At 38.3% G+C, this 24,745-nt stretch overlaps 2 protein-coding genes across 2 annotated transcripts in view; one reads left to right on the forward strand and one right to left on the reverse strand.

Annotated features, from left to right (window-relative positions):
- LOC101858383 (titin homolog) overlaps window positions 1-5,818 on the forward strand; it is a 56,386-nt gene extending 50,568 nt beyond the window's left edge. Inside the window, exon 9 of the mRNA XM_005091167.3 lies at window positions 2,108-5,818. Coding sequence (XP_005091224.1) covers window positions 2,108-2,172 — 65 coding nt within the window. The 3' untranslated portion in view covers window positions 2,173-5,818. The remainder of the gene's footprint in view (window positions 1-2,107) is intronic.
- Window positions 5,819-18,842: 13,024 nt separating this feature from the next.
- LOC101858600 (dynein heavy chain 1, axonemal) overlaps window positions 18,843-24,745 on the reverse strand; it is a gene marked incomplete in the record, with an annotated part of 80,580 nt that continues 74,677 nt past the window's right edge. Inside the window, 5 exon segments of the mRNA XM_013089655.2 lie at window positions 18,843-19,629; window positions 20,146-20,380; window positions 21,248-21,358; window positions 22,527-22,622; window positions 24,282-24,426. Coding sequence (XP_012945109.1) covers window positions 19,508-19,629; window positions 20,146-20,380; window positions 21,248-21,358; window positions 22,527-22,622; window positions 24,282-24,426 — 709 coding nt within the window.

The following is a 24,745-nucleotide window of genomic DNA, read 5'->3' on the forward strand; positions in this document are numbered from 1 at the left end:
CCCCCCACCCCCACTCCAAGTGAATAATCATACCGTGTTGCAAAGGGCGTCAAATCTTTGGGGAGGGGGGGGTGTGTTTTTTTTCTCTAGATGATCTTTTCCTCCGTCTCTTTGCCTTTTGGCATCACCGTCCATCTGTCATCCTTTTATGCGTGGGTGCGAGTGGTTGTGTTAATTCCCTGTCTTCTTTTCTCTCCTTATCATGTGCTATGTCTTTCTTTTTTTTTTCTTTTGCTCACCTTCTATCTATCTGATTGTCTTTCTGTCTGACTGGGGTTTTTTCTACCTGCAAACAGGGTATCGAAAAAAGAGGACCCTCTTAAAGGACAAAAGTTCGGTCATCAGAGCACTAATTTTAACTATACTTTAAAGAAATAAAATTCAACCAAGGTGACAGCAAGTTCATAAATATGAAGAAAATCTATAGCGCCTTCGAGAAATATCAATTTTTTAAAATGACAACCAAAATTGGGTAAAACGCAAATGTTCACTACCTAAAAACGTACAGCTACAGGGGCGTGATCAACCCGTTCTGGTTTCAGAAAAAGGACGGTAAAATCACGACAGTCACATCAATTCAACTGACGTTCTTTTCATTGCACCCCCCCCCCTCCTTTGTTATGCCAAAGATTTAAATACGGATCACACCAGCAAATACATTCTGAACTGTTGCGCAGTACTTTATGACGACCTTACTCATACACTTCCAAACTTCCCCATGCTTATAGATGTCTCTGATCATTGTTATTATTCTTAATAATTCGGTCAAGTCGTTCCTGTCCGGTGCCGACCGACCAGAGATAACGACTTGATTGACAGTCTGTATCGATTATATCGGAACAACGACGAGTAATCGCCTTAGCTTCCGGCAGCCTCTTACCATGGGAAGTCAAGCTGTTCCAGACTCCTCATAGACAACCAGTAGCTCCTGGCCTGGTCTACTGTTCATTATCTTTGTGCTTTCCCCCCCTTTCCTTCACACAGACATCCACCCTCAGCCCTCGCTATGAGCCCTTCGCGGTCCCACACTCGTCGCCTGTCGTCCTTTAGTTTAGTGTTAGTGAGAGTTTTACGGTACTTGCAGCACAAATATGACATATAAGTGCTGGAGAGATTAATGCACAAAGAAAAAGAGGAGGTGGGATATAAATGACGTTATATATTTCATCGGAAAAAAGAGGCAAACCATACCAGAGCACCCGCCAACCACACACTGCTGTGCTTTAGCTTTTACTGCTCGCGGAAACAATAACCAGGGCACTCCAATGTTTTTCTCTTTTATTTCTAGTGTGGGTTTTCCATGCACATACTCAATCCTTCTGAAGAAAGTTTTCTACTCAGCCGACATTGACGTTTCGCACAATTTTCTGCCACCACAGTAAAGAAATCCTTGCTTCTTTGATGCGAATGCTCCATTTTAGTTCGCAATCGAGACACAACTTTTCTCTCTCTCTCTCTCTCTCTCTCTCTCTCTCTCTCTCTCTCTCTCTCTCTCTCTCTCTTTCTTATAGGTTCCCGCTTATGGTTGGTGTTTCATTAGCGTTTGGAGAATTCTCCTGCAATCCTTGGATTCGCCTGGAGCAACTCGTTATTCTTAATAACATATCGTTCCTGAAAAACAGATTAAAAAAATATGTTATATCCTGCTGTAAAAGGTTTGGTATTGGGGACTTCCTTCTTCTGCGTTATTTTATTCATTTTATTTTGTTGCTTTGTTGTTTGTTTGAGGTTTTGTACCTTTTATTTGAAACTGTGGTTGTCTGCTTCTACTTTTTGAATTTGTTCCTTTCAAAAGTAGCATATAACTGTGTGTGTTGACCTTTTTGTTTTAACCAATTGGTTTGACATTCAACACAAATTATCCATAGGGATTAAAACGAGTCTCACAACGGCTTGCTGTTACTCACGGGTGGTTGGAGTGTGGTGCTAGTATATTCTTCTGCTTTTCTTTCCGTCTACTGTTTCTTTATGTCTGTTTTTCTTGTCCCAAGCACTAAATGATTCACGGTGTACTTGTGTCTCTCTGTACTCAAACTCCGAAACTTGTTTACCCTGTTAAGGTCCGCAGCTTGCCATAAATGTCTAACGCTTCTTTCGCCCTCTACAGATGAGAAAAACAAAAACAACGGCCCCATTCTGGCCGACCAAGAGCAGGAGCAGACGACAGGATGATGACAGTCTTGTCAACGACAGCGATGGAGAGGCCAGGGGATTACGTCACTGGCACTAACACGAGACTCTTACGTCACACTAACACGGCACAATATTTGGCCCTACCGACGAGGCGGCTAGCACAGGGTCGGACTCCAGGTTATCAAGTGGACACAGAAGAACCACGACCGAGGTCCGACTTCCGACGTGAACGGAGAGCTAGAGGATAACCGAAACACATCAGATTTACAACTGACACGTCTTTGATCATATTACCGTGTTCCGGTTGGTTGGTATCAAACACTTGCCTTGTTCTCCCTGCTGAATTATATATATTATTATATTATATAAAATAGGGTGGGTTTTTTTTTTCAGAGTAGCCGATGTACCGTTATCATTACAAGTAGGTCCAAATTTTCTGCCAAACAAGATATAGGCCAGATTGTTTAACACTGTTGTTGGGTTTTTTTTCACATTTGAAACGCTCATCTTCTTCGTCCTTCTCTGAAGCAATCTATGATCTTCTTTCGACTCGTAGATTGCTTGTTCCAAACTCCAAGGACAGCACCCGATTCACGATCGTTGTTTATGTCACTGGAGCGAAGCGATATTCCAAGGGACATTGAGAAGGTCGAGAGATAATAAAATATAACAGAGACGAAATCCCTTTCTATGTGCTGGCGTATCTATTAAGACATTCTCCTGCACCCTAACTCTCTTCACCTATGAACGCATGTTTTAGGTTCCGGGATGTGTTTACTTTCTGGAGGGAAGTACTTTGGATACGATTTCCAGAAAATTATCGCTAAGTTCATGCTTTAAATTGTCGTGCTTGTGAATCCTTTTTGAGCATAAGACAAATGAAACTGCAGTAAAAATAAAATCGTTCTTTTCAAACCAAGTTTGAAAGCGAACCACTCCGATCCTGTTTTTTTTAAATTATTGTAACCGTCCTGTGCGATTGTGTTGGCTAAGAAAGCAAGGCTTGAAAGCTTCTCTGTTTTGTCATATTATAGTTTGATTGAAGGTGTAATATTAAACTCTTGGTCACTGCTATTGTTAATTCATTAGCTCCGTAAACGTTTGGTCGAACATTCATTTATTAGAGGTAACGAAGACAGGGAGAATGTATTGCATTTGTCGTCATGCCCTTTAAACGTAATACATGTAGTACATAATGATGACAATGTTATTTGTTCTTGTATAATTAATTTAGCATGCTTTTAAAGAAGCACGTTTAAAGGGTAAAACTTGCTTTTTACGTTCTCGTGTTATTATCTGTATCAATACATTGATTCAATGGATATAATGGGCTTTCTACCATGTTACCTTTTTTTTTCATTTGTTGGTAAAGAGAGAATCGGATAATATTCATCTTTGAAGTGATGTAACATTTCATAACACACTGACTATTATTGGCATATTGTATAACAGTTTACTTAACCTTCGTTTGTCAAACGTGGACAATGCTATTATGTAGTTCACATTCCTTTGTTGCCTTAAGCAGCAAGAAGACTATTTAGTGGTTTGATTGACTCTCATACTTAAGCATTATCCAGTCTCTTAACCCTGCTTTCTGCGCTCTCGAGGTCAGATGGATATTATCTCTTCTGGGCAACATTTCCTTCTAGAATGACGAATGTCTATAAGGATAGTCTCACATCTCCTCTAGTACATGTATAAACATGAAGCACTTTCTTTTCTTAGCACATTATTTTTTATCCTCGAAATGTCTTTCTAACAGAAAGTAGTGAGGTGTTCATATTTACTCTCTTTGCCTTTGTCATGAATGTTCACGAAGAGTGGCCAATTTTTTTCACTGTTTTTATTACTCAATTTAAAGAAGGAATCTTAAGGGTTTCCCTTTGTCTTAGGTAATCAGGGGTAACTATAAAAGTGTGCATTGTACATACTGCCATTTGTTATATTTTATCTGAAAAAAAACAAAACTGCCGGATTTTGATGCTTATTGTTATATATTAATTGCATATGCTTTTAACGTTTACAATATCAAATCGTTATGGAGGGTTGTTGTGTTTGAACCCATGTGGCCTGCAATACATTTGCACATTTTATCGATGAACAGCTAGGCTTTAATGCCATAATTATTTCGTTTTACTCAACTGCACTGAACTCTATCAACTACATTGACATCTTATGTGCGAGCAGCAAGGTGGGTAGTTGTGAGTGATACGGGTTCTTTGTGCAGCTCCGTTCTCCCATTGTTACATACCATGATGTAAAAAATAACATTATGGAAGGACCTCTTAATCAGTTTCTAAAAGTATGTTTTAAGCAATAACAGTTATGTATTAGAATGAATTATTTGAATTTGTTATTGTCATATGAAGACGTACATATTATCTATTATTTCAAGCTGAATTTTCGATAGTTTGTGGAAAGAGATACGTTCATCTTTTGCAAAATTATTCTACTTTCTTGAGAAAGTCCTAGAATTGTTTTGGTTTGGATTGTTCTCATTGGGGTTTTTGACACCAAAACTTACATTCTGTGTGACTTTTGTGAAATCACATTTTTGTGTAAAATTTAGAATTGTACTAAAGCAATGCCAATTGGGACAAGAGAACACGACACTTTGATACAACCGCAACATTTGGTGTATACTCAGAATAAAGACTATTCTAATATATTATGTTTATTGGATCCGTTGTGAAGACTTAACTTTTCTATGTCACTGTAATAATTGTATTTTTTTAGCTGTTTTTTTTTCCATGAAGAACGCCGAGAGCTTTAGTGCGATTATTGTTTTGAAGTAGCGTAAGTCTATATTTTATTATTGTTGTGTATGAGCTTCACACGACAATGTCAGTGAATGGATGCGACTGTGTGCCGACTTTCGTTCTGTGGGTTGTGGGTACCGTTTTACACGAATCCCGGCGTGCATGTCTTAGTGTATAAATGCGCGAGGGCGCATGCTCTCGTTAGCTTTATATGATAACGAGACGGTCTAATGAGTACTATTGATGTTTATTTCTTTTGTCAAGTTTTGATGTTTTCTTTTTGCAAATCATCTCCTACAATTTTTTTTCTTTCGGTTTGCTTTAATATGACGTTGTTTGTTTTTTTTCTTTTATCCCGATCTATTAGATTTCAATGCTCTGCTCTTCGTATGCCTTTGTTCTCTTGTGTGCTACTTAAAAAATATGAGCACCGCGTGGAAGTAAAAAAATCCAATGGGTTTCTGTTTATGGTCTTTTCAAATCTTCTGATCGGCTATGAGTATTGGCCAACATAATATATTAGCATTTTATTTACTACTACTACTACTAATACTAATCTTTAAAATAATGATAATGATGATGGTGATGTTTATCTGCATGGGTTTTTAACGTAGTTTAGAAATGGAAAAGTATGTTCACTGTACTGCGACTGCATGATCTAATGTCTGTGAGCATATGGCCAAAAAATGGGGGGGGGGGTGAAAGGGAGTGAAGGGGCAAGAAGGGTGGGGGATGAGGAGGCGGAGTGGTCTGTAGTAGGGCATACCTCAATATGCCACACCCGGACAAGATGTGAAAATACACTAAGGCTACTTCTGCTGTTCTGATACCAGTACATGTAGTTATTTGAAAATGTGTGCTGAAAGTGAAAGTTGTGCGTGCCTGCACATAGCATTTTGCTTGTAACTTCTTGAAATAATGAAAAATGCAACATGGCAGAAATTTACTTTTTTGTCAAGCTAATCACAATGTATATATGTGTGTGTGTGTGTGTGTGTATATGTGTGTTTGTGTGTGTGCATGTGCGTGCGTACGCATGTGTGTGTGTATGTGCGTGCGCGCATGCGTGCGCGCATGCGTGCGTGCGTGCGTGTGCGTGTTCACGCGGATCAATTCAATAATTTGAAAATTGTTTCACATTGTCGGTGTATGTTGGAAGCTTGCTTATTGAATGGAACGGAGAAAGATTGATTTTTTAAGTTCCGCTTTTGCCTATATAATGTATATAAATCGTCATTGAGGCATGTTTATCCACAGTAGAATATCGCCCGTATCATAATTGTTGTGTGTGTGTGTTTTTTTTTTAAGTTCATGCCTTTGTTTTGTGTCTGTGTTATTACACTTCGATTCGTCTTTGGTACTTGTACGTAAATGAAAATGTAAAGTATCATTACTTTTCGACTTGTTGATTATACTTGCTCTTGTATGAAATAACGTAAGGTATAATTGCATTTCGAATTGTTCATTACACTTACACTTGTATGACAAAATGTAAGGTATCATTGCATTTCGAATTGTTCATTACACTTACACTTGTATGACAAAATGTAAGGTATCATTGCATTTCGACTTGTTGATTACACTTGCACTTGTATGAAAAAAATGTAAGGTATCAGTACAAATCGACTTGTTGATGGTACTTGTACTTCAGTACATTTCGACTTGTTCATGGTACTTGCACTTGTATGAATATATATGCTATTATTACATTTCAACTTGTTGTGGATATATGTACTTGTATGAAAAAGTAATCTGGCCAGGCTAGAAAGCAATACTGTAATAAATCAAAATATGCATGCAGACTGCCACGCGACACCTGACTTCACACCTCATACTCCCTGTTGGTCACGTGTTGTTCACACTTTTATCTTCTCGTTTTATTAAAATAATTTCTTGCCGCATTTTGTCCTCTACGCTTCTGCTTCTGTCGACACGCACGAGAGAGAGGGGGGGGGTGAGAGAGAGAGAGAGAGAGAGAGAGAGAGAGAGAGAGAGAGAGAGAGAGAGAGAGAGAGAGAGAGAGGGGGAGGGAGGAGAGAGAGAGAGAGAGAGAGAGAGAGAGAGAGAGAGAGAGAGAGAGAGAGAGAGAGAGAGAGAGAGAGAGAGATGGAAGTAATGTGATGCATTTTTAAAAATATCTTTCTTTACTTATAATTATGATGCACGTACTTCAAATCTTTTCTTTGGTTTCTATTTAATGCAAGCAAGATTGGCCCGTCAAAAGTTTGTAGAGTTTAACATTTGCTGTGGGAACTGAAATCTCACAACGAAAATATACTGGCCAGTGTTTGTTTGTTTTTCTTCTATTTTTTGTTGCTTATTTGTTTATTGCTGTTCTTGATAGAACATGTTTTGAGATATACCTATATTTTAAATGCTCGTATGTTTTCGGATGTGTGAAGACGCTTCGAATAATTCCAGCGACCACGTTAAGGTACGCTACAATGACATTATTAATGTTGAGGTATATTATACTCCTATACGTGCGACTGCTTTTTATTTGAAAATATAGAAGAATGTGCTGCATATCTGGCAGAGAAAGGGTTGATGTTGTGTTGGATGACTGGTTTGACTTTTAGCTGTTAATTTTTAATTCTCTTCGGAATGCTCAACAAACGATCTGTTTTTCCTTTTACTCGGTTCAGTTTGTTAAGTCAAACCGGAAACTATAACAATGCCCATCATACGACATGCTTTTAAAAATTGTTTTTGTTTTGTTTGTCTGTATTTTGGTTGTTTTGTTTGTGTATTTGTGTGTGTGTGTGTGTGTATGTGTGTGTGTTTGTGTTTGTTTGTGTGTGTGTGCGTGTGTCATCTTCATTTTCCACGGACAAGTTCCAATTATTGTTTACCCAAAGCAAACGAAAGTTTCCGACCAACGCAATAATACAATGGGTATTGTCGTGTTTTTGTCAGCACTTCTGTTGTTAAATTGTAGTGAGAAGTCAATTAATACTCTGGGCGCCTAGTAACTCACTTGCAATTAAATGTTTATCGCTAAACAAACTGCTTTAGATGTCCAGAGTGCACTGTGCTAGAGTAGTATCTTAAAAGATAGTATGTCCCGTTTTGGACAAAACTGGCTCTCCTGAACATTTCACGAAACTGGATTTACTGTTTTTCAAAATAAAACTTCAGTATGGGCTAAGCAGCAGTCGCATAGACAAAGGAAACAAGTAGTGGGCTCTTTTCTTCTGTTGTGGACAAGACTATGACTGCCCCGCCCCCTGCCCCTCCTTCTCTGAGGAGTGGAGGAACAGTGGTGCGCGTTAGGCGGTGTCTTTGTTGAGAAAGGCTGATTGGAATATGTCACAATAATTTGAATTCTTTTCAACAGAGTTTGTGCAATGATTTACACTCTAGTTTAGCATCAAAGGAGCACAATCTATTTTAATAGATTTGGCAGGAGCCACACGTTAAGTTTACGTGTTTTAGGATGATGCGTGGTTGTAAACTTCACGGCGTACATAAGATCTCGGATTCCCAAGAGTATGCGTGTGTTTTTGAGACGCACACAGAGCAGGAACACAGCCAAACAAGATATATAAGTCATTAATGCTGTTGCATTACGTTGGCCCGAAGAGATTTTCTATGTTTAAAGTGTTGCATTCAAGACGAAACCTTTTGATTCGGGCCATGATCAATACCTCTGCTTTTGGCCGTTCCTCTTTGAGAACTCCCAAGTTGCATGGCATGGTGTCTTTTAGAGTGTTAAGCGCTGGTGCTACTCCCTTATTAATGCTTTGCATTTTGCATTTTGCTTTTCATTTCCCATCCTTCCTATGATGTGTCACCTTGACTTCACGTAGTAATCATGTTATTCTGGTGTGTAGATTCACCTGTGAAATGTATTTGTCAGTATAGCGGAAGTTGTCCACAGCATTTCTTGTAACACTGGGGCTTGAGTTTTGTTGAGAGTTTCTCGTGAGAACTTTTAAAGAAACCATATTATACAGTCGAGCCTGTTCAAGACGATCAGATGTGTCGAGGAGAAAAGTCGCCATTTTAGACAGGTGGTCCTCTTGGACGGTGCGATTATAATATAGAAAAAAAAGGCACGGGAAGTGGTCGATTGTACATGTGACTGCCTTGGACAGCTGGTCGTTAGAGCAGAGTCGAATGTATCTAAATTTGAAACTCTTTTCTCTGACTGTTGAAGATTGTAACAACAATCTTTCTTTGTGCAGGAAAATCAGAGCACAAGGTCTATTATAGCCATGTTGTCAACTTGGCTTTCAAGACATAGCATAAAGCTCAGCTTGAAGTAAAAAGTGGTTTTTCCTAAGTTCTTAAGTAAATCTCTCAAAAGACTCTAAGCCTTTTCGGCGTAAAGCTGTAATCATAATAATAGTATGTATACTCCGTACAATTTCCTGCCTACTTTGACAAATGCAAGCTTTAATCCCCAACTCACCATTTTAAAAAAATTTTTGTCTGTTAGTTTTTGTTTTTGTTTTTGTTTTTGTTTTTGTTTTTGGTGGGTTTTTTGTATTTTAAATTCAGTGCTTCTCGTAAATATCTTCATGTATTGGTGTGGTGAGTCATATATAATGTTCGCTCCACCTTTGTCCGGCGGTGTATTCCTGACATTGTTTCCACGTTAGTTCAAGACAAGTAGACGCAATGTACTTGCAAGGTGGCCTAATCTCGTGCTCCAAAACTCTCTAAAGAAGGCAGTTTGCCGAACTGTCAAAAAAAGTCGCCCATTTGTCATGGGGGGGGGGGGGGGGGCTACACTGAGATTGCAATTTCTTATAATCATTTTATAAAATGATTCATGTAATCGCTGTGTTCAGTGTATTGATGGGAGCTGGTGAGGGATAAGGATGGAATAAAATCACCCCTCATGGCCAATATAGAGGAATATTGTTTTACGGTTACCTCAAAATTGAAAAAAAATCGAAAAAAAAAATCCCTTATGATTTTGTGTTTTCAAGGAATTTCTTTGTTATTTGGAAAATACATTTTCTTCTACAATACACAGCTATTGTAAGTTAGAAAAATACTTGTTTCAGTTAGGTTTTTATTATTTTTTATTATAAGTGTGTGAGTGTGAGTGGGGGGGGGGGGGGGGATAGTACAAAAAAGTCATCCAAAATATAATGAAAGTTACGCCTTTTTGGTTATTGACAAAATGTTGCAATCGAATTTTTTAAAAAGATGACACACAAAATTTAGACACTGTTGGTGAAAGAAATGTGGAACCCTTAGAGTTTTAAGTTATACAATTTTTTTTTTAAATGAGAAAATTAACAAAAAATATCAAAATAGTGGGAAGAATCAACCGTTACATAGATTAACATTCCCTTCAGTTGGCCACGGACTATGATTTCATCCCTTTGAAACCCTTCACCTTTTCTCGTGAACGTATTATTGAACTCAGTGATAACGCAAAACTTTGTATATAATTATGGAATATTCAAGAGAAAGCGCGGTCTCGGTTGTACTTCCCCTTAGTACCGAGGAATGATCTTAAACAACGCGGTTGAGATTATTTATTTCATAATAATATACTTTTGAAAAGGCAAACCGAAGTATTTGTCCTGTGGTCAGACTTTTCTACGCTAGTGCAAATCTTGGAGGCCAAGGGCTACTGGCTTACTGTCTTTGAGAAGGAACTGAAGATTTTGGCCTTTCTCTGTTCTTCCTTTCCGCATCCTCCTCCCCCCCTCTCTCTCTCTCTCTCTCTCTCTCTCTCTCTCTCTCCTGTATGTCTCTCTGTCTCTCTGTCTCTCTGGTATATTCTCTCTCATCTTTCTCCCTTTCACTCTCTCTCTTTCTCTCTCTCCCTCTCTCTCTTTCTCCCTCTCCCTATTCCATTCTTTCTCTCTCCTACTCACTCTCTTTTCCTATCTTTTTTCCTCCCTCCTACTTTCCCCCCTCATTTTTTTTCTATCTCACTTTTTGGGTGTCACATCAAAAAGACGTATTATTTTAGCACTTACCAAGAGATGGGTGTTCATCTTCCTGTATTTTATCATTATACGCAACCTTGGCATTTGCTTTTATCTTTCCCGATTTTGAATGCCGATGTAAGTCATTATTATATTATGTTACAGATGTCTTATTAAATTATTCCATTGGTGTCAAGTGGCATGATAATTTAACGCTGACAAGTTTTAAATTATGACCTGTATATAGATTTCCGAGAGTTTTCATTGTGTCGTTGTCTTTACTGCTGTTGTTTTCGTCATTTTCTCGAAATCATTTCTTTCTAGGTGCTTATCTTCTTTACCTTTCTGTGCAGTTTTTTCTGTACTATTCGTTTCCCCCTTTTCTTTCAATTTTCTGATTCCATTTCTTTGAAATAGTCCCTGGCTTTCCATAAACAACATCCTTCTTTGTTTTATTCCAAAACCTTCATCCAAATCGTTCGGATTAGAATCTTTTCACTGCTTGTAAATAACTTTGTACAGAAACGAACATGTATTAACATGAATATGTGTGTGAGTGCGACTGCATGTGTGCACGTATACTTCTGCCAATTGTTTCCTACTCATCTAAATGATCAAGAAGTGACAATCAGAATACCCTGACCATTGAACTTCTATTTCTCTTAAACTCTTTCTTTTATCAGAGGTCAGAGGGTAGACAGATTTCAGCGATAGTAGCATCCATGAGCACTGAGCATAAGCCGAGTGTTGCGTCAGGAGAATCCCCGCCATGTCGCAACGCTGTAATTTATGGTGATTTATCTTTTGAAATTAATTTGTTTTAAATTTCATTGGAATAACCTTTTTTTCCTCGAATTTCAACGCCGGGTTAACGGTTGGACGTACAAGTCACACCTTTCGGCTTGGACAATATCGTATTGTCTGTACTTCTAGTTAGACAATGTGGTGCTTTCTTCTTTTTCAAAATCTTCTCAACGCAATAGTTAGAGTTTGACAACGTTGTCATACTGTGAGTCCAAAATTCGGTGGCGCGTAGTGCCTTCAACAGTTGTCAAATCACACTTTGCTTTAATAGCTTTCAAGTGAAATTTAAAAGGTGTTGTTTTCTCTCTCTCTCTATTTTTGTAATGGTTCGGACGCCCTTATTTTATTGAGCTGACTTACTGGATTATGTAGACATCCCTTGCAGCATGTGTTGCGTTTCTGATATTATCTACGTGTTCCAGATAACGTAAACGAGGAAATAGAGCTAAAGCCTGCAATCCATCTTTTCTTTGTAATCCTACACACTGTGCCCATGTGACACTGCTATCACGAAACTAACTTGACTGTTGTTTTAGTTCTAGTTCGATGTGATTGTTTTGGGGGGGGGGGGGGGTGGGGGGGGAGGGAATTAGTTAGGTTTTAAAAAAATACTCCATCTTCTTTTCATACAGAAAAGACGGTGTTTAATGCATTAGTCAAGTATAGGAATGTTTCTAGGATTTTATAAGATAAATAGGCAACCCTATGCATTATTGCAAATGCATTTAGGATAATTATGGCGTTACAATTTTGCTAAGTGGGTTGATGCTTTTATTGTTAGCTTTCTCCACTGCAACTTCCAATATATGCCTTTGTATCTCCTATGAGCATTCTCTCTCTCGCTGTCGCTCTCTCTCTCTCTCTCTCTCTCTCTCTCTCTCTCTCTCTCTCTCTCTCTCTCTCTCTCTCTCTCTCTCTCATCACATAATATCTTTAAAAAGGGGAAATCAGTAAACAATTGTAAGTGTACATACAGCAAATAGAGACATATATTTGATAAGGGAAGCTTATACTCCATTACATATTATTCGTGTATTCCTTAACTACATGAAACTGTTAACAGTGTCGTATCAAGGAATTTACTTTCACTGTCACTATCCGTACTGATCGAAGGAAAAGAATAACTGTCAGCGAGACTGCTTGCAACCATATTTTCTAATTCGGTTCTATCCGGATATGTGCATATTATACTGTTCTCTTGTTTTCTAAGTTGAGTCCAATATTTGAGAGCTTGGAATGAATGAAGACGTTTGAGGTGATATTCTGATCAGATCTTTTGCCCCGTGTTTGAAGTTGAAGTGTTACGCTTTTAGAAGGCAACACCTAATAAAACTGGTTCCGGTTGTTTTGGGGATTTTTATTTTTTTTAACTTTCTCATAGTAAAGCTTAGAGAAGCTTTCGGCTTGTTTCATCTTTTCCCATTTGACTTCGCAATTAAGTAAAGAAAAAGAAAGATCCAACTATTGTTTAGTTATAACAAGACTGAGAATAACGAATAATTGTTGACGAAACAGTGTTTGTGAACTTGACGAATGCATTACTTAGTAAGAGAGGATGGAGCTTTTCTGCTTGCTGTTTGGTTTGATTGTTTGTTTGCTTGCTGTTGTTCTTTTGTTTTTTCGGGGGGGGGGGGGGGGGATATGTTTCTTAGCTTTGTTGATTGATTTTTTTTAAAGGGGTTGTTTTTTTTGTTTTTTTTTGGGGGGGGGTGTATCAGTTAGACACTTACAATTATACTTGTGTGTGTTTAGGCTATAGAAGTATATTTAATGGTATGCCATTTAAGAAAAATACTCTGCTTGGTAGCTTTGGGCGACTCTGATAGGAGGTTTTCAAATTAAGAAAAATTAGTATTATCTTCGATTCTCAATATTTCTGCTCTTTGCTTGACTGCCTGAGAAAAATAAGAGTTCTTACACACACACACTCTCTCTCTCTCTGTTTGTCTGTCTGTCTGTCTGTCTGTCTGTCTGTCTGTCTGTTTGTCTGTCTGTGTGTGTGTGTTTGTGTATGTGTTTGCGTGCGTGCGTGTGTGTGTGTGTGTGTGTGTGTGTGTGTGTGTGTGTGTGTGTGTGTGTGTGTGAACTTATATCATCAAAAAGACAAAGAAACGAACGTAATTCTTGATGTTTACAGCCCTCTCTACTCTTTAGATATTATACGTTTTGTTTACTAACTCACAATATGGTGGGGTGTATTTTGGATAGCTAGGGTTATTTCAGACAACGTAGCGAAAAACATTAACCAAATGGATGCTTTCTATTTGCTCAACCCAGGACTAAATTTTTGGTCCCCCCCCCCCAAATTGGACACAAATGCTTTGCTTTTCTGGGGTTTTTAATGTTTTGTTGTTGTTATTGTTGTTTAAATTCAGCTTTCAAGAGGTTATGCTTTCGGTTATTCCTGCTCTCTATCATTATAAATTTCCATTACTTTATCAGTGTTACATGCTTGCATGGTTGCTAATGTTACGGACAATTCACTGAGCGTGTACACCTGTATTTTTCTTTGGCTAAGGAGCTGTTTGTTTTTTGTTGTTGTAGTTTGTTGTTTTTTTTCCCAAAGTAAACAAGACAAATTGTATTTTTCTATTCTTCATCATTCCGTTTCTTACAAAATGCAGTCCTGAGATGTTAGTGTTGTAACCTTCGCTGTTGTCATAAGAATAGCCTTCTCACTGTGGCGGTCTCTGTAATCGTTGTGATTGTTGTGTATTGTTTCCATTTTTCTCTCTTTAGCTCTATTGTTGATTGATCTTTTCTATTATTAGTTTTTCGGATATGAGGTTCCTCCCAATACAAATCAATAACGTCATATTTTAATTTCATTCTTTGCCTGCAGTGTAGTACAGAAATTCGAAAGTGGTGTTAGCTTGATTTTTTTCTGTAAAACTCGGTGAGTAAATGGCCCAGGAACTTTAAGTATTGCTTTTATCTGTGATGGAATCTAAGTTATGGAGAGAAAAAAAAACTTCACGGGTAGCTCTATGGAAAGATAAGTTGATAAATTATCCTGTGTATATATAGCAAAAGAATATTTTTACTTCAAAGGAGTACGGATTTTTTATGTTAAAAGTTAGGGTATTGGATATAAAGACTTTTTAAAAACAGATGAAATGCATACTGATTCTGTGCTTCCAAAAGCTAAAAAAGAATCGGGGTTTAGTAAGTTACCGGTTGACCAATTCTTGTTTTTTTTTCATAAAATTACTTTGCCTTTTCCCCCCTTTTTTGTAAACGTTAACTAGACTAAAAGGAATGTCTCTCGTATTTTGAACTGAAGGTTAGTCTGCTTTTCAAGGTAAGGGAGTAGATATTGATGGGAATATTATGAAAAGGTGTGAAGCGGAAGAAAAGTTATATTCCTTGCATATAATCCCTATCAATTCGTTTTTCTCACTTGACGTAATTGGCATCACCGATATGGGCATTTTCAAATGTGTTTTTCTCAAAATGTTAAATTAGTCGATTAAACGTACGTGTTCTTCTAGAATGGTAGGTAAGTTTTCAGTCTGAATTAGATTAAGGTGTTTGCAATTTGTGTCTAAAATTTCTACCTCCAAAGACTCATGACGTGCAAGAGTAGATGAAACTGTACATACGATATCACCATATAAAAGATAAATGTAATATCCTACTCATTGTATTGTTATTATGTTAACAAAACGGTATTAAATACACATATTATTGTAATTAAAAAAACGTAAACAAAACTGACGTCTTCATTTGTTTATCTTTTAAATCGTTGACACATATACCGGCTGCTTAGCGTATAGGCTTCGCCATACGCCATTGTGGCCTACAGGTTAAGGTGTTTGCTTCTCATTCGAAGGTCCCGGGTTCGAATCTGGGTAGCGACGGAAAAATGTTGTTCTCTAAAAGTGTCTCCTTTCACCTCCGTTCCTGTTCTCTAGCAATGTTCTGCCGTCTGCTTCCGTCTCCTCTTTCTGCCCCCACCCTTCACCTCCTTTGTGCCCTGCTCTGGGCTCCTGACTCTTTCTGCAGCCTTCCTACGGCTAATCCTTGGCTTCTTCTTACTGCTGTCTTTCAGCCACACCTCAGATCTTCTGGTAGGAAATATCTACACCTAGCCTTCTCGGACAAGGGCGAAAAATCTCGGAGGTCCCGTGTGCACACGTTAAAAATCCCTTGGTGGTCTAAAATCGATAAGAGTAGGCTTCGACCGCCACCCGGGCAAAATTCAAAATTTCCAACCATCAGCTGAAAATGTTTAAAGTGTCCCGTGCGCTCATATGATCTTACGCAGTTGCGAGCGCCCTAAAACACATAAAAAGGAGTCTTATATTTAGCAATCGAATTGCTGTGCTTTGCATGTAAGTAGGGTAAAGTGCTCAGTTGCATCCTCTTGTGAAGGTGGATGTATTCGAGTCCTTTTGGGGGGGGGGGTATCAAAGGAAAATATCCTTGCTTGCAGTCCTGTCCTGTGGTAGAAAAGTGAGCCTGGATGTGCGGGTATCAACCATACCAAACACACAAAGAGTGCGTGGGAAAATGTTCCTTCTTCGCCCTGTTCAACCATGCGTCCACACTGCAACTATTTATTAGCTCTTTAATTTTAAAGCAACCTGCCTACCATGTATGCCACATTAATGTTATTTTTGTTGTTGATGTAAGTTTTACGGCACTCGCAACTGCGTAGGGTCATATATGAGCCCGCGGTAAGCATTAAAACAATGTTCAGTTGGAAGGAAATTTCGAATTTTGCCCGGGTGGCAGCCGAAGCATACTAGTTACTACTCTTATCGATTTAGGACCAACAAGGGATCATTTTAACGTGCACAACTTTCACAAGGGACCACGGGATTTTTTGCCCTTTTCTGAGAAGGCCAGGGGTAAGATCTTAGGCCTACCTACCATAAGAGTGTGTCTGAAAGACAGCAGTGAGAAGGAACCCCGGAGTAGCAGTAGAAACGCTGCAGAAAGAGTCAGAAGCCCAGGGGAGTGGGAAAAGGAGGTGAAGGGAGTGGGGGCAGAAAGTAGAGACGAAAGCAGAGGACTAAACATTGTTAGATAGCAGAAACGGAGGTGAAAAGAGGAAATTTTAGGGAATAAAATTTTCCGTCGCTCTCCAGATTTCAACCCGGAACCTATTTAATGAGAGGCGAACACCGTAACTTCTCGACCACGAAAGCCCCTCTTATGTTTTTTTTTTTTTTTTTTGTTTTTTTTTTTAGTAGAACCAGTTGAACAAATAATAAATAATAATTAGCATTATTTTGTACGGCGCAAATGGAGCAAGCTCTATGCGCTTTACAAATCTATGATATTATTAGGCCTACCCCAGCAAACCTGATAGCAAGCATTCTGAAACAATCTCAACTTCCTGGGGATCATAAAATGCCACTTCATAGGCGTTAAAACACTAACACACTGACACGGTCTTTCGCTGTCTATGGCCCGATACCCATTCACACCTGGGCAAAGTGAGGACAATGTGTGTAAGGTGTCTTCCCTAAGGACACAACGTCGGGACTGAGCTTCGTAGAGTAAAATGCAGAAGATGTGGGTTCCCATGGTTGACATGATGAAATGAATACATCTTCTAGTACAGGCAATGTTGCTGACGACGCATTTGTTAGAGAAATGAGTTTTTCAGATTCGCTTGGTAGCACTTTCTGCCAGTCGACACTCCACGGATCCCAAGACTCAGCTTCGAAAAACCAAGACCAGCTATTTCCCCAACTTTTGGGCAACGCAGTGGATATTCTGAGGACGTTTCTTTGATGTAGGAGTTTTACGCCCCCATCAACACAAATTAAGTCATTTAGGAGGCAGGCTTCTGACCCTGACTCTCAGGGTCAGCCCAGGCTGAGAGGCATACAACATCCCAGCAGAAAGATTGAGATACTCTGTAAAACGCGTTCCTACTTGGGAATCGAACTCGGATCTCCTGCATGCAATAGCAAAGTGCCTAACTGCTACACAATAGACACAACTAATCTGAGGATGACATAACTTGAAAAGTTGGAACTAATGGCAGCCATTTAGTCAACTATTGTTTTTTCAACCTGCAGTGCAACTGATTCTTACGTATGTGATCGTTTTTTCTAATCCGTTGGGCCCTTTGCTTTACTAAGTCAGGAAGCCACATTCCAATTTCGAAGGTACTCCACATGTTTTTATACTGACTAAAGTATTTTCAGTTTGATAGGAATGAATTTTGAATTTTACCCAGATGATCATTACAATCCACATGACATACCACTGAAGATAGAAATTTCACTCAACAGTTATTATCTGTGAGAAACCCTTTGCTATAGGGATCACTCTCTACAACACAAATTAAAAGGAAAATAAAAGTAAAGAAAAGAAAGAATACAAAGGGAAGTCGATCATATGTTTATAAAAAGCCTGTATTTCATTTGGACAAATAAAACCCAATAATATCACAGCAAAGTACAGGATGAACAAGAAGGGTGTCTAATTTATTTGCCTTTAGAATTCATTTTAAAAAATAATCTAAAGTTTAAAAACACATTATTCATTACATCACAGTATGCATTTCCTATTGGTAAAAATATCACAGCAGATAAAAATGATTGATTGAAATATATTCTATGTCTTTGTGATTTTCCTAACAAACAAAGGTAATAAAAAAAAAACAGTAGGAAATTCCTAACTCCGTATGATTTACAAGCAACAATTAAAGATTGGTTGAGACAAACCATACATACATAATATACTGACATTAATATGTGAAAAAATTATCTCTATAATTTCAGTTTCAGCTTTAGCACTGAATATATGGATCTCTAGGCCTACATAAAAATACAGGTAAAAAATGTTAACTTGACACCATAACTTGAAATATCTTACACCAGAAAACCAAATCTTGTTTTTTGGCACAGGAAAACTGCAAAATCTAACACAAAGCTTGCTTTCACATGATAGTGCAAATTAAAATTAGTCCTTATTATTGATGTGACTGATTGATATGTAGGGAAAGAAAGGGTGACCAAAAGTAAAACTATTAAAAAAATGATGGGGGGAATTATGTTTCAAATAATGTCCATATGTGTCACGAAGCGGTGGAATCAGGCGCTTGTCAATTTTTCGGTATATGGAGTTATTGGGGTCATCTGAAAGCCGATTTATTTGCCTTGCTTTCATTGAAAATATCCATTTATCTTGAGTAGAACTCACGATATTTGCGGTTGAAGGAGGTGAGGTCACCTGGTTTCAGTGTTGAAATTAGCGAGAAAATGGTCACCAAAGTTTGGCAACTCCAATAGCTAAAGAGTCTTTGAAAACTGAAAAATAGCACATTTTGTTCATTTAATCAATGTTTTTCAGTAAAATTCACATGCAAATGTGTTGTTATATGGGCATAAAAGAGTTTAAGCAAAAAAAAAAAAATCAGTAAAAATGTCCAGTTTGGCGAAAAAATGCCTGTTTCTCCGATTTTGTCATTTTGACGAGTGCCAGATTTCACCATACTGCCTCACATATTATCTTGTCCACTTAACTTTTTCACAACAACGGACCGTGTTTCACAGCTCATGTTACTTCCACCCTGGACAGTGAGCTGTGTTTCACAGCTTTCCATTTTCTGCTTCAAGACCAGTCCTACTTTTGCAATAATTGAAACTGAAACCTCAGGCTGAAGAATTAGGCTACCATTTTTAGCAACATGTTGAGAGAGGTCATTATTTCCCCTTTATTTTCATTTGTGATACATGTGGCTAATATTGAAAACTAAACTCAAAATCTTTAATTTGTCTCAGGATAGGCAGAATCTAAAAGCAGGTAACAGATACAGCCCAGTCCAGGTAAAGGAAACCGCCTGGTAGTATAAGAGTTAAAACAAAAAGTGTAGAATGGAAAATTTGGTAGGGTTGTATCCTCCTTTGTGTCGTGCAGTCTGTCTTGACCTGTGCTGGCCAGGTCTGTGGGTGTCTAGTAGTCCAAAGCACAGAGCAAAGCAACACCTCTCTTGATCCAGTGTTCTTGTGGCCTGTCAGTCGGGATCTCCACAGAAAACACAAAGTTTGTGGAGTGGCCAGTGGTGGACAGGGTACCTGAGGGCGATAACAACGACCACTACATTAGTCACTCTTCCTGTGTACATAGGACAATTTTGACTTCTTTACAATCATTTATTCCTGTTTGGCAGAATGACTAAGCAGCATAATAATATAACAAGGGGATCTAGCTTAATAAAACGTGATAATCATGTCACTGGACACGATGGATTCGCACACAGAAAAAGGACCAAAGGGAAGTAACTGCAGTTTTATTATTTTTTCCCACTGTGATCTATTGTCTATAGAATTAGTAACTTCGAGAATAACACGTTTTTTGTTTTTTGTAAGCATTTAACGGCACTTGCAACATATTTAGGTCACATAAGCGCAGAAGATTAGAAGTGTTACAAGAGAGTAATAAACACAATGATAGGCGCAAACCACATCAGAACATCCACTACTCTGGACAAAGGAAACAGAGAAAAGGAGGTGGGGGAGCGTGGGAAGAGAAGAATAGTAATAGCATGAAAAAGACAAGAACGAGAAGTGTGAAAAGAAGACGATACATACCTGCTCTGGTCAGAGTCTTGTAAACTGGACAGTCATAAATGCCGGACTCTGGAGCCTTCCGGTTGGCTTCCGGCATGAGCCAGAGAACAGGCATGTCCGTGTACAGCTCCTTGGGTCTGGACTCGGACAGCATATGCCTCAGACTGTCCCAGCGCGCGCCTTCAGCAAACAGACCGCGGATGTAGCAGCCATCTTCTGGGGACTCTTGCAGTTCCTGATAAGTTTCCCTCATGACCTGATCAAACAAGAACAGACCAGCGTGCTTCAGAATAAGTCATGTATTAAGTGATCGGAAAAAAAAAAGCATCTCTTGTATTTCCTACAGACAGAAAATGAAATATTTTCCTGAGCTTTTGCCACTTTCCTGATCACTTGCCCCTCCCCTCACCCCCCCCCCCCCCAAAATATGATGGCTAAATGAAAATAGGCCAAATGCCCAAAAAATTGGGCATTTTTTCCTTTGTTTTCCAACAGTTTGTACATGTTCTCGCTTCTCTTTCTTTTTTCTCCTTCTCCATTCATTTTTGTTCTGTTTTTCTTCTTCTTCTTCTTCTTCTTCTTCTTCTTCTTCTTCTTCTTCTTCTTCTTCTTCTTCTTCTTCTTCTTCTTCTTCTTCTTCTTCTTCTTCTTCTTTTTTAATCTGCTGCTTTTCTACCAATGTCTCTGTTACATCTGCCGCCTCTGTCCCCCCATCTTTCTCTATGACCTGCATAGTCTAAAATCACTTTGACCAACCTACATATCGACTGCTCGGTATAAAACTCCATCATATGTCACTTTCTTAAAATGGCGTATCATTGAGCAGTCAATATATTCTAATGCAACCCATTTATAAACTTCCTGATTTTGCATTCCTGTTCATCTCCTATCATAAACTTATGTCGTTAAACATGTGTTAAATAATCTATAAACATTCTTTTTTTTTTCTTTAGAGTTTCTTTTCCCTTCCCTCCCTTAAATTTTTTAACGTACCATAATATATGAAACATTCTACAAGTAGGGGCCGACAGAAACCCACAAAAATTAATTGTTTTTTCGCAGAAATAATACATTCATCAAGGCAAAATATCATATAAAACACAAATCATTAAACTTGTCATACCTGGAAATCAAATGAGATGCTGTCGATGGAAATGACCTTCTTCCTGGCAAAGTTCTGAAGGGTGCCAGTCAGGAAAGCTTGCGGGAAGAAGAATCCAGAAATCCAAAACACCTGTTAAAGAAAAGAATTGAAAAAGATAAGTGCTCCTCTTCTTCAGGGACAACATCACTCACATACATACATACATACGCTGAGACCGTGAGTGGTATGAATGAGACTGACTAACTGACTAACAAAATGGTACCTGTTACCGAGGAAATTAACCAAAAAACATCTTTGTGCGGAGAAAATCAGATCTGAAAATGTTCTAAACGAATTTCAGAAAAAATGTAGATGAAAACCTAAGAAAATATATACTTACAAGCTTATTTAGAGTCAATATACCTTCTAAAAAAAGCAAAAAGGCAAACACAATATCTGTCAGGTCAATCATGATCATAAGCATTAGAATTATTTCAACTCCAACCATTAGATGAAAGAGAAGGTCGACTTACTGATTTTTATTATCATCCTCAGTATTATACGTATCATCGTCATGATCATTTTTTTGTCAAAGCTGAAATGTCTTAGAATTGTCTTTTTTGGGGGGAGGGGGGAAGTACCCTACTAATATAGATTAAAATGAAACAAAAATCATTAATTTCAAACAGATGATTTCATGTTATCAATACCATCATCATTGCCACTTTCATCAAAACAAACCATTCTAAAATCATGATTATAAACATTTTTTTCCTGTTCTTTTTTCTCTCTAAACTCTGCACAAATTAACTCTAAACATTTGAGCACAACAGTCAATAGGCACATTTCTGTATTATATTGGACTTCTACTCCCAGCAACCTGCGCGAAAAAGCCAGAAAAATATCCAACCAGCTGATAACTGGCACAATCTTTTTTTTTTTTTTAAGTTTTAGTAAGAGTTTTACAGCACTTGCAACACAATAAGGTCATATAAGTGCCGAAGATTAGAGGTGTTACAAGAGAGTAACAAACACAAAAAAGAAGGAGGGGAGAAAGAGAAGATATATGTATTATAGGAAAGAAGGAGCACACCACACCAGAGCACCCGCCAACTACCCACTGGCACAATCAGCAAGCCAACATTTTCATGGATCCTGGAGAGGAGGGAGGAGCAGCTATTGTATTGAACCACTGACATGATAACTTTTCTCCAACCACGTAAGTAATGAAGAATAAATTTCTACTGCCCAATTGCAGGAACCCTCATAGACAAAAACAGGACCTGAACCAAATGAAGGGGAAAAAAACAAAACTTACGGAGGGGATTCCTTTATCAATCCAGGTCTGTATGAACTCCATACGAGCCACCAGGTCTGTCACCCAGGATGCCAGGGGCTTCAGAGAGGGGTAGGCCTGCAGAGGAACCAAGTGCAGATTCATATGAAATATCATTCTTTATATGTCACCTGTTATTGTTTTATATCTTTTTGTTTTAATATTTTACTTTTCTTTTAGTAAGCATTTTGCGGCACTTGCAACACAATTAGGTCATAAAAGTGCTGAAGATTACAGGTGTTACAAGAGAGTATCAAACACATTAAAGAAGGAGAGATAAGGATGATAGATGTTTGATAGCAAAGAAGAGCTTTCGAGAGCTAACACATATGATGGGTCCTTTATTCTCAGGGAACTAGGACTCTTAAGAATCAACGTTATAAACATAGAGAACAGAACACTTTGCTTGAGACATGACACATTTAAAAAAAATTTTTTTAATGTAGATGTTTTACACCCCTATTGACACAATTTAAATCATTTTGGAGATGGGTTTCAACCTTGCCTGTCAGGGCCAATCTGAGCTAAGTAGAATACAACATCATGACAGAAAGATTGAGATAATGGATAAACATTTTCCCCCACAGGAATCAAACTCAGGTCTTTTATTTGGGAAGGCGAAGCATGTAACTACTTAAACAAAGACACTGATGCTTCCACAAATAATTTTTCTTCCAAAATCACACAAACTTGTGGTACAAGAACAGGACATTTATAGCTTGCTCACTTTCGTCTGACAGTACTTGAAACAAGATAAAATGAAATCGCTCTGTTTTATCTTCTCAGATCTTTGCATGCGGGGCTAAAAGTTGGATGATCAACAGAATCTAAAAGCCCATTCATAAAGGTCACTGCAAACTTAGGTTCTGACACATTTATCAACACATTTTCTTTGATGTGAGCCTGAAGGGGGTCCAAAAGAATAATATGGGTTTTACAGCATACACCTAAAAGATTCAAAAGTTGACAATTTTCCTTAACACCACACTTTAACATTCGTCTAAAAAACATGATTCAACACACAGGATGAGTAATTTTCGAGACTCAGGTGGAGCACGAGGAGAAGTCTAGACAGCAGGGGTACGAAATCTACAAGCTTACACTGAAATGTGGGCAGAGTGGTGTCGCTGTCTCAAAATGATCAATTTGAAAGCAAGGTTACTGTAAGTCATTTATTTTAGGGATCCTGTATCCAAAGAGCTGTTTTTAATAAAGGGACCAAAAAAGAAAAACTTTTTAATTACTGGATCAAAATATTTCTGTTAGGTTGCTGGCCTGCAGAAGAGCCATGCAAAGTTTCCTGGACATAGGTAAATTCCTAAATGAGCTACAATTTTTTTAACGCAGTCAGAGGAAAGTGAACAAGCTATAGTAAACGCCCCATATGCAAATCCTTTTTCCATCCCTTTTCCATCACACATAAATCACAAGATCACTGCAATCAGCAGAAGTTCCAACAAGAAAGCATACAGTGTGCTAATAAAATAAGTTACTTCTCACAGTCAGTAAATGGAGATATCGACCAAAAATCGACACAAAGGTCGAATTTGAAAATTTGTAATTGATGCCATTTTCTTCGAGTTTAACATCTCATCTATCATTTCACGCTCATAAATTGTAAAAACCTAAACCTATAAATTTGACGTTTCTATGTTTACAGGGCTAAAATCTGAGAAGTAACTCATTTTGTCAGCACACCTCAAATTAAATAATGATTTTTTAGCTTCGTATACGCACCTTCCCAGCCCACATGGCGGGCACGGCATTTATGAAGAGGCTGTTGGACATGTCCTCCAACTGCTGTGACATCACCACCAGACCCTTGAGAGCCTTCTGCAGGTCCTTCAGAGACTGGTGCACCACGTTCAGCAGACGGTTGTACCTTGAAACACAGAATGCAAGAACAGAAGAGTTGTTGTTTTTTTCCTTTCTGTAAGTGTTTTACCATGATCACAACTGCATAAGGTCAAATGAGCTTGTGAGACACATCAAACATTTTCAATATGGTAGGAATTAATTCTGAAATTTGCCCAGGTGACGGCCAAAGCTTACTTATATCGATTTAAGGACCACCAAGGAAAAATTAAAGTGCACACCTTACACACAGGACATCCAAGATTTTTTGGCCTTATCCAAGAAGGCTAGGTGTTAGATCTTACCTACCCTGAGATCAGGGTAAGCAGAAAGTAGCAGAAAGAGTC

This window comes from Aplysia californica, unplaced genomic scaffold (genome assembly GCF_000002075.1).
Source record: "Aplysia californica isolate F4 #8 unplaced genomic scaffold, AplCal3.0 scaffold00026, whole genome shotgun sequence".
In the NCBI taxonomy this organism is placed as follows: Eukaryota; Metazoa; Mollusca; class Gastropoda; order Aplysiida; family Aplysiidae; genus Aplysia; species Aplysia californica.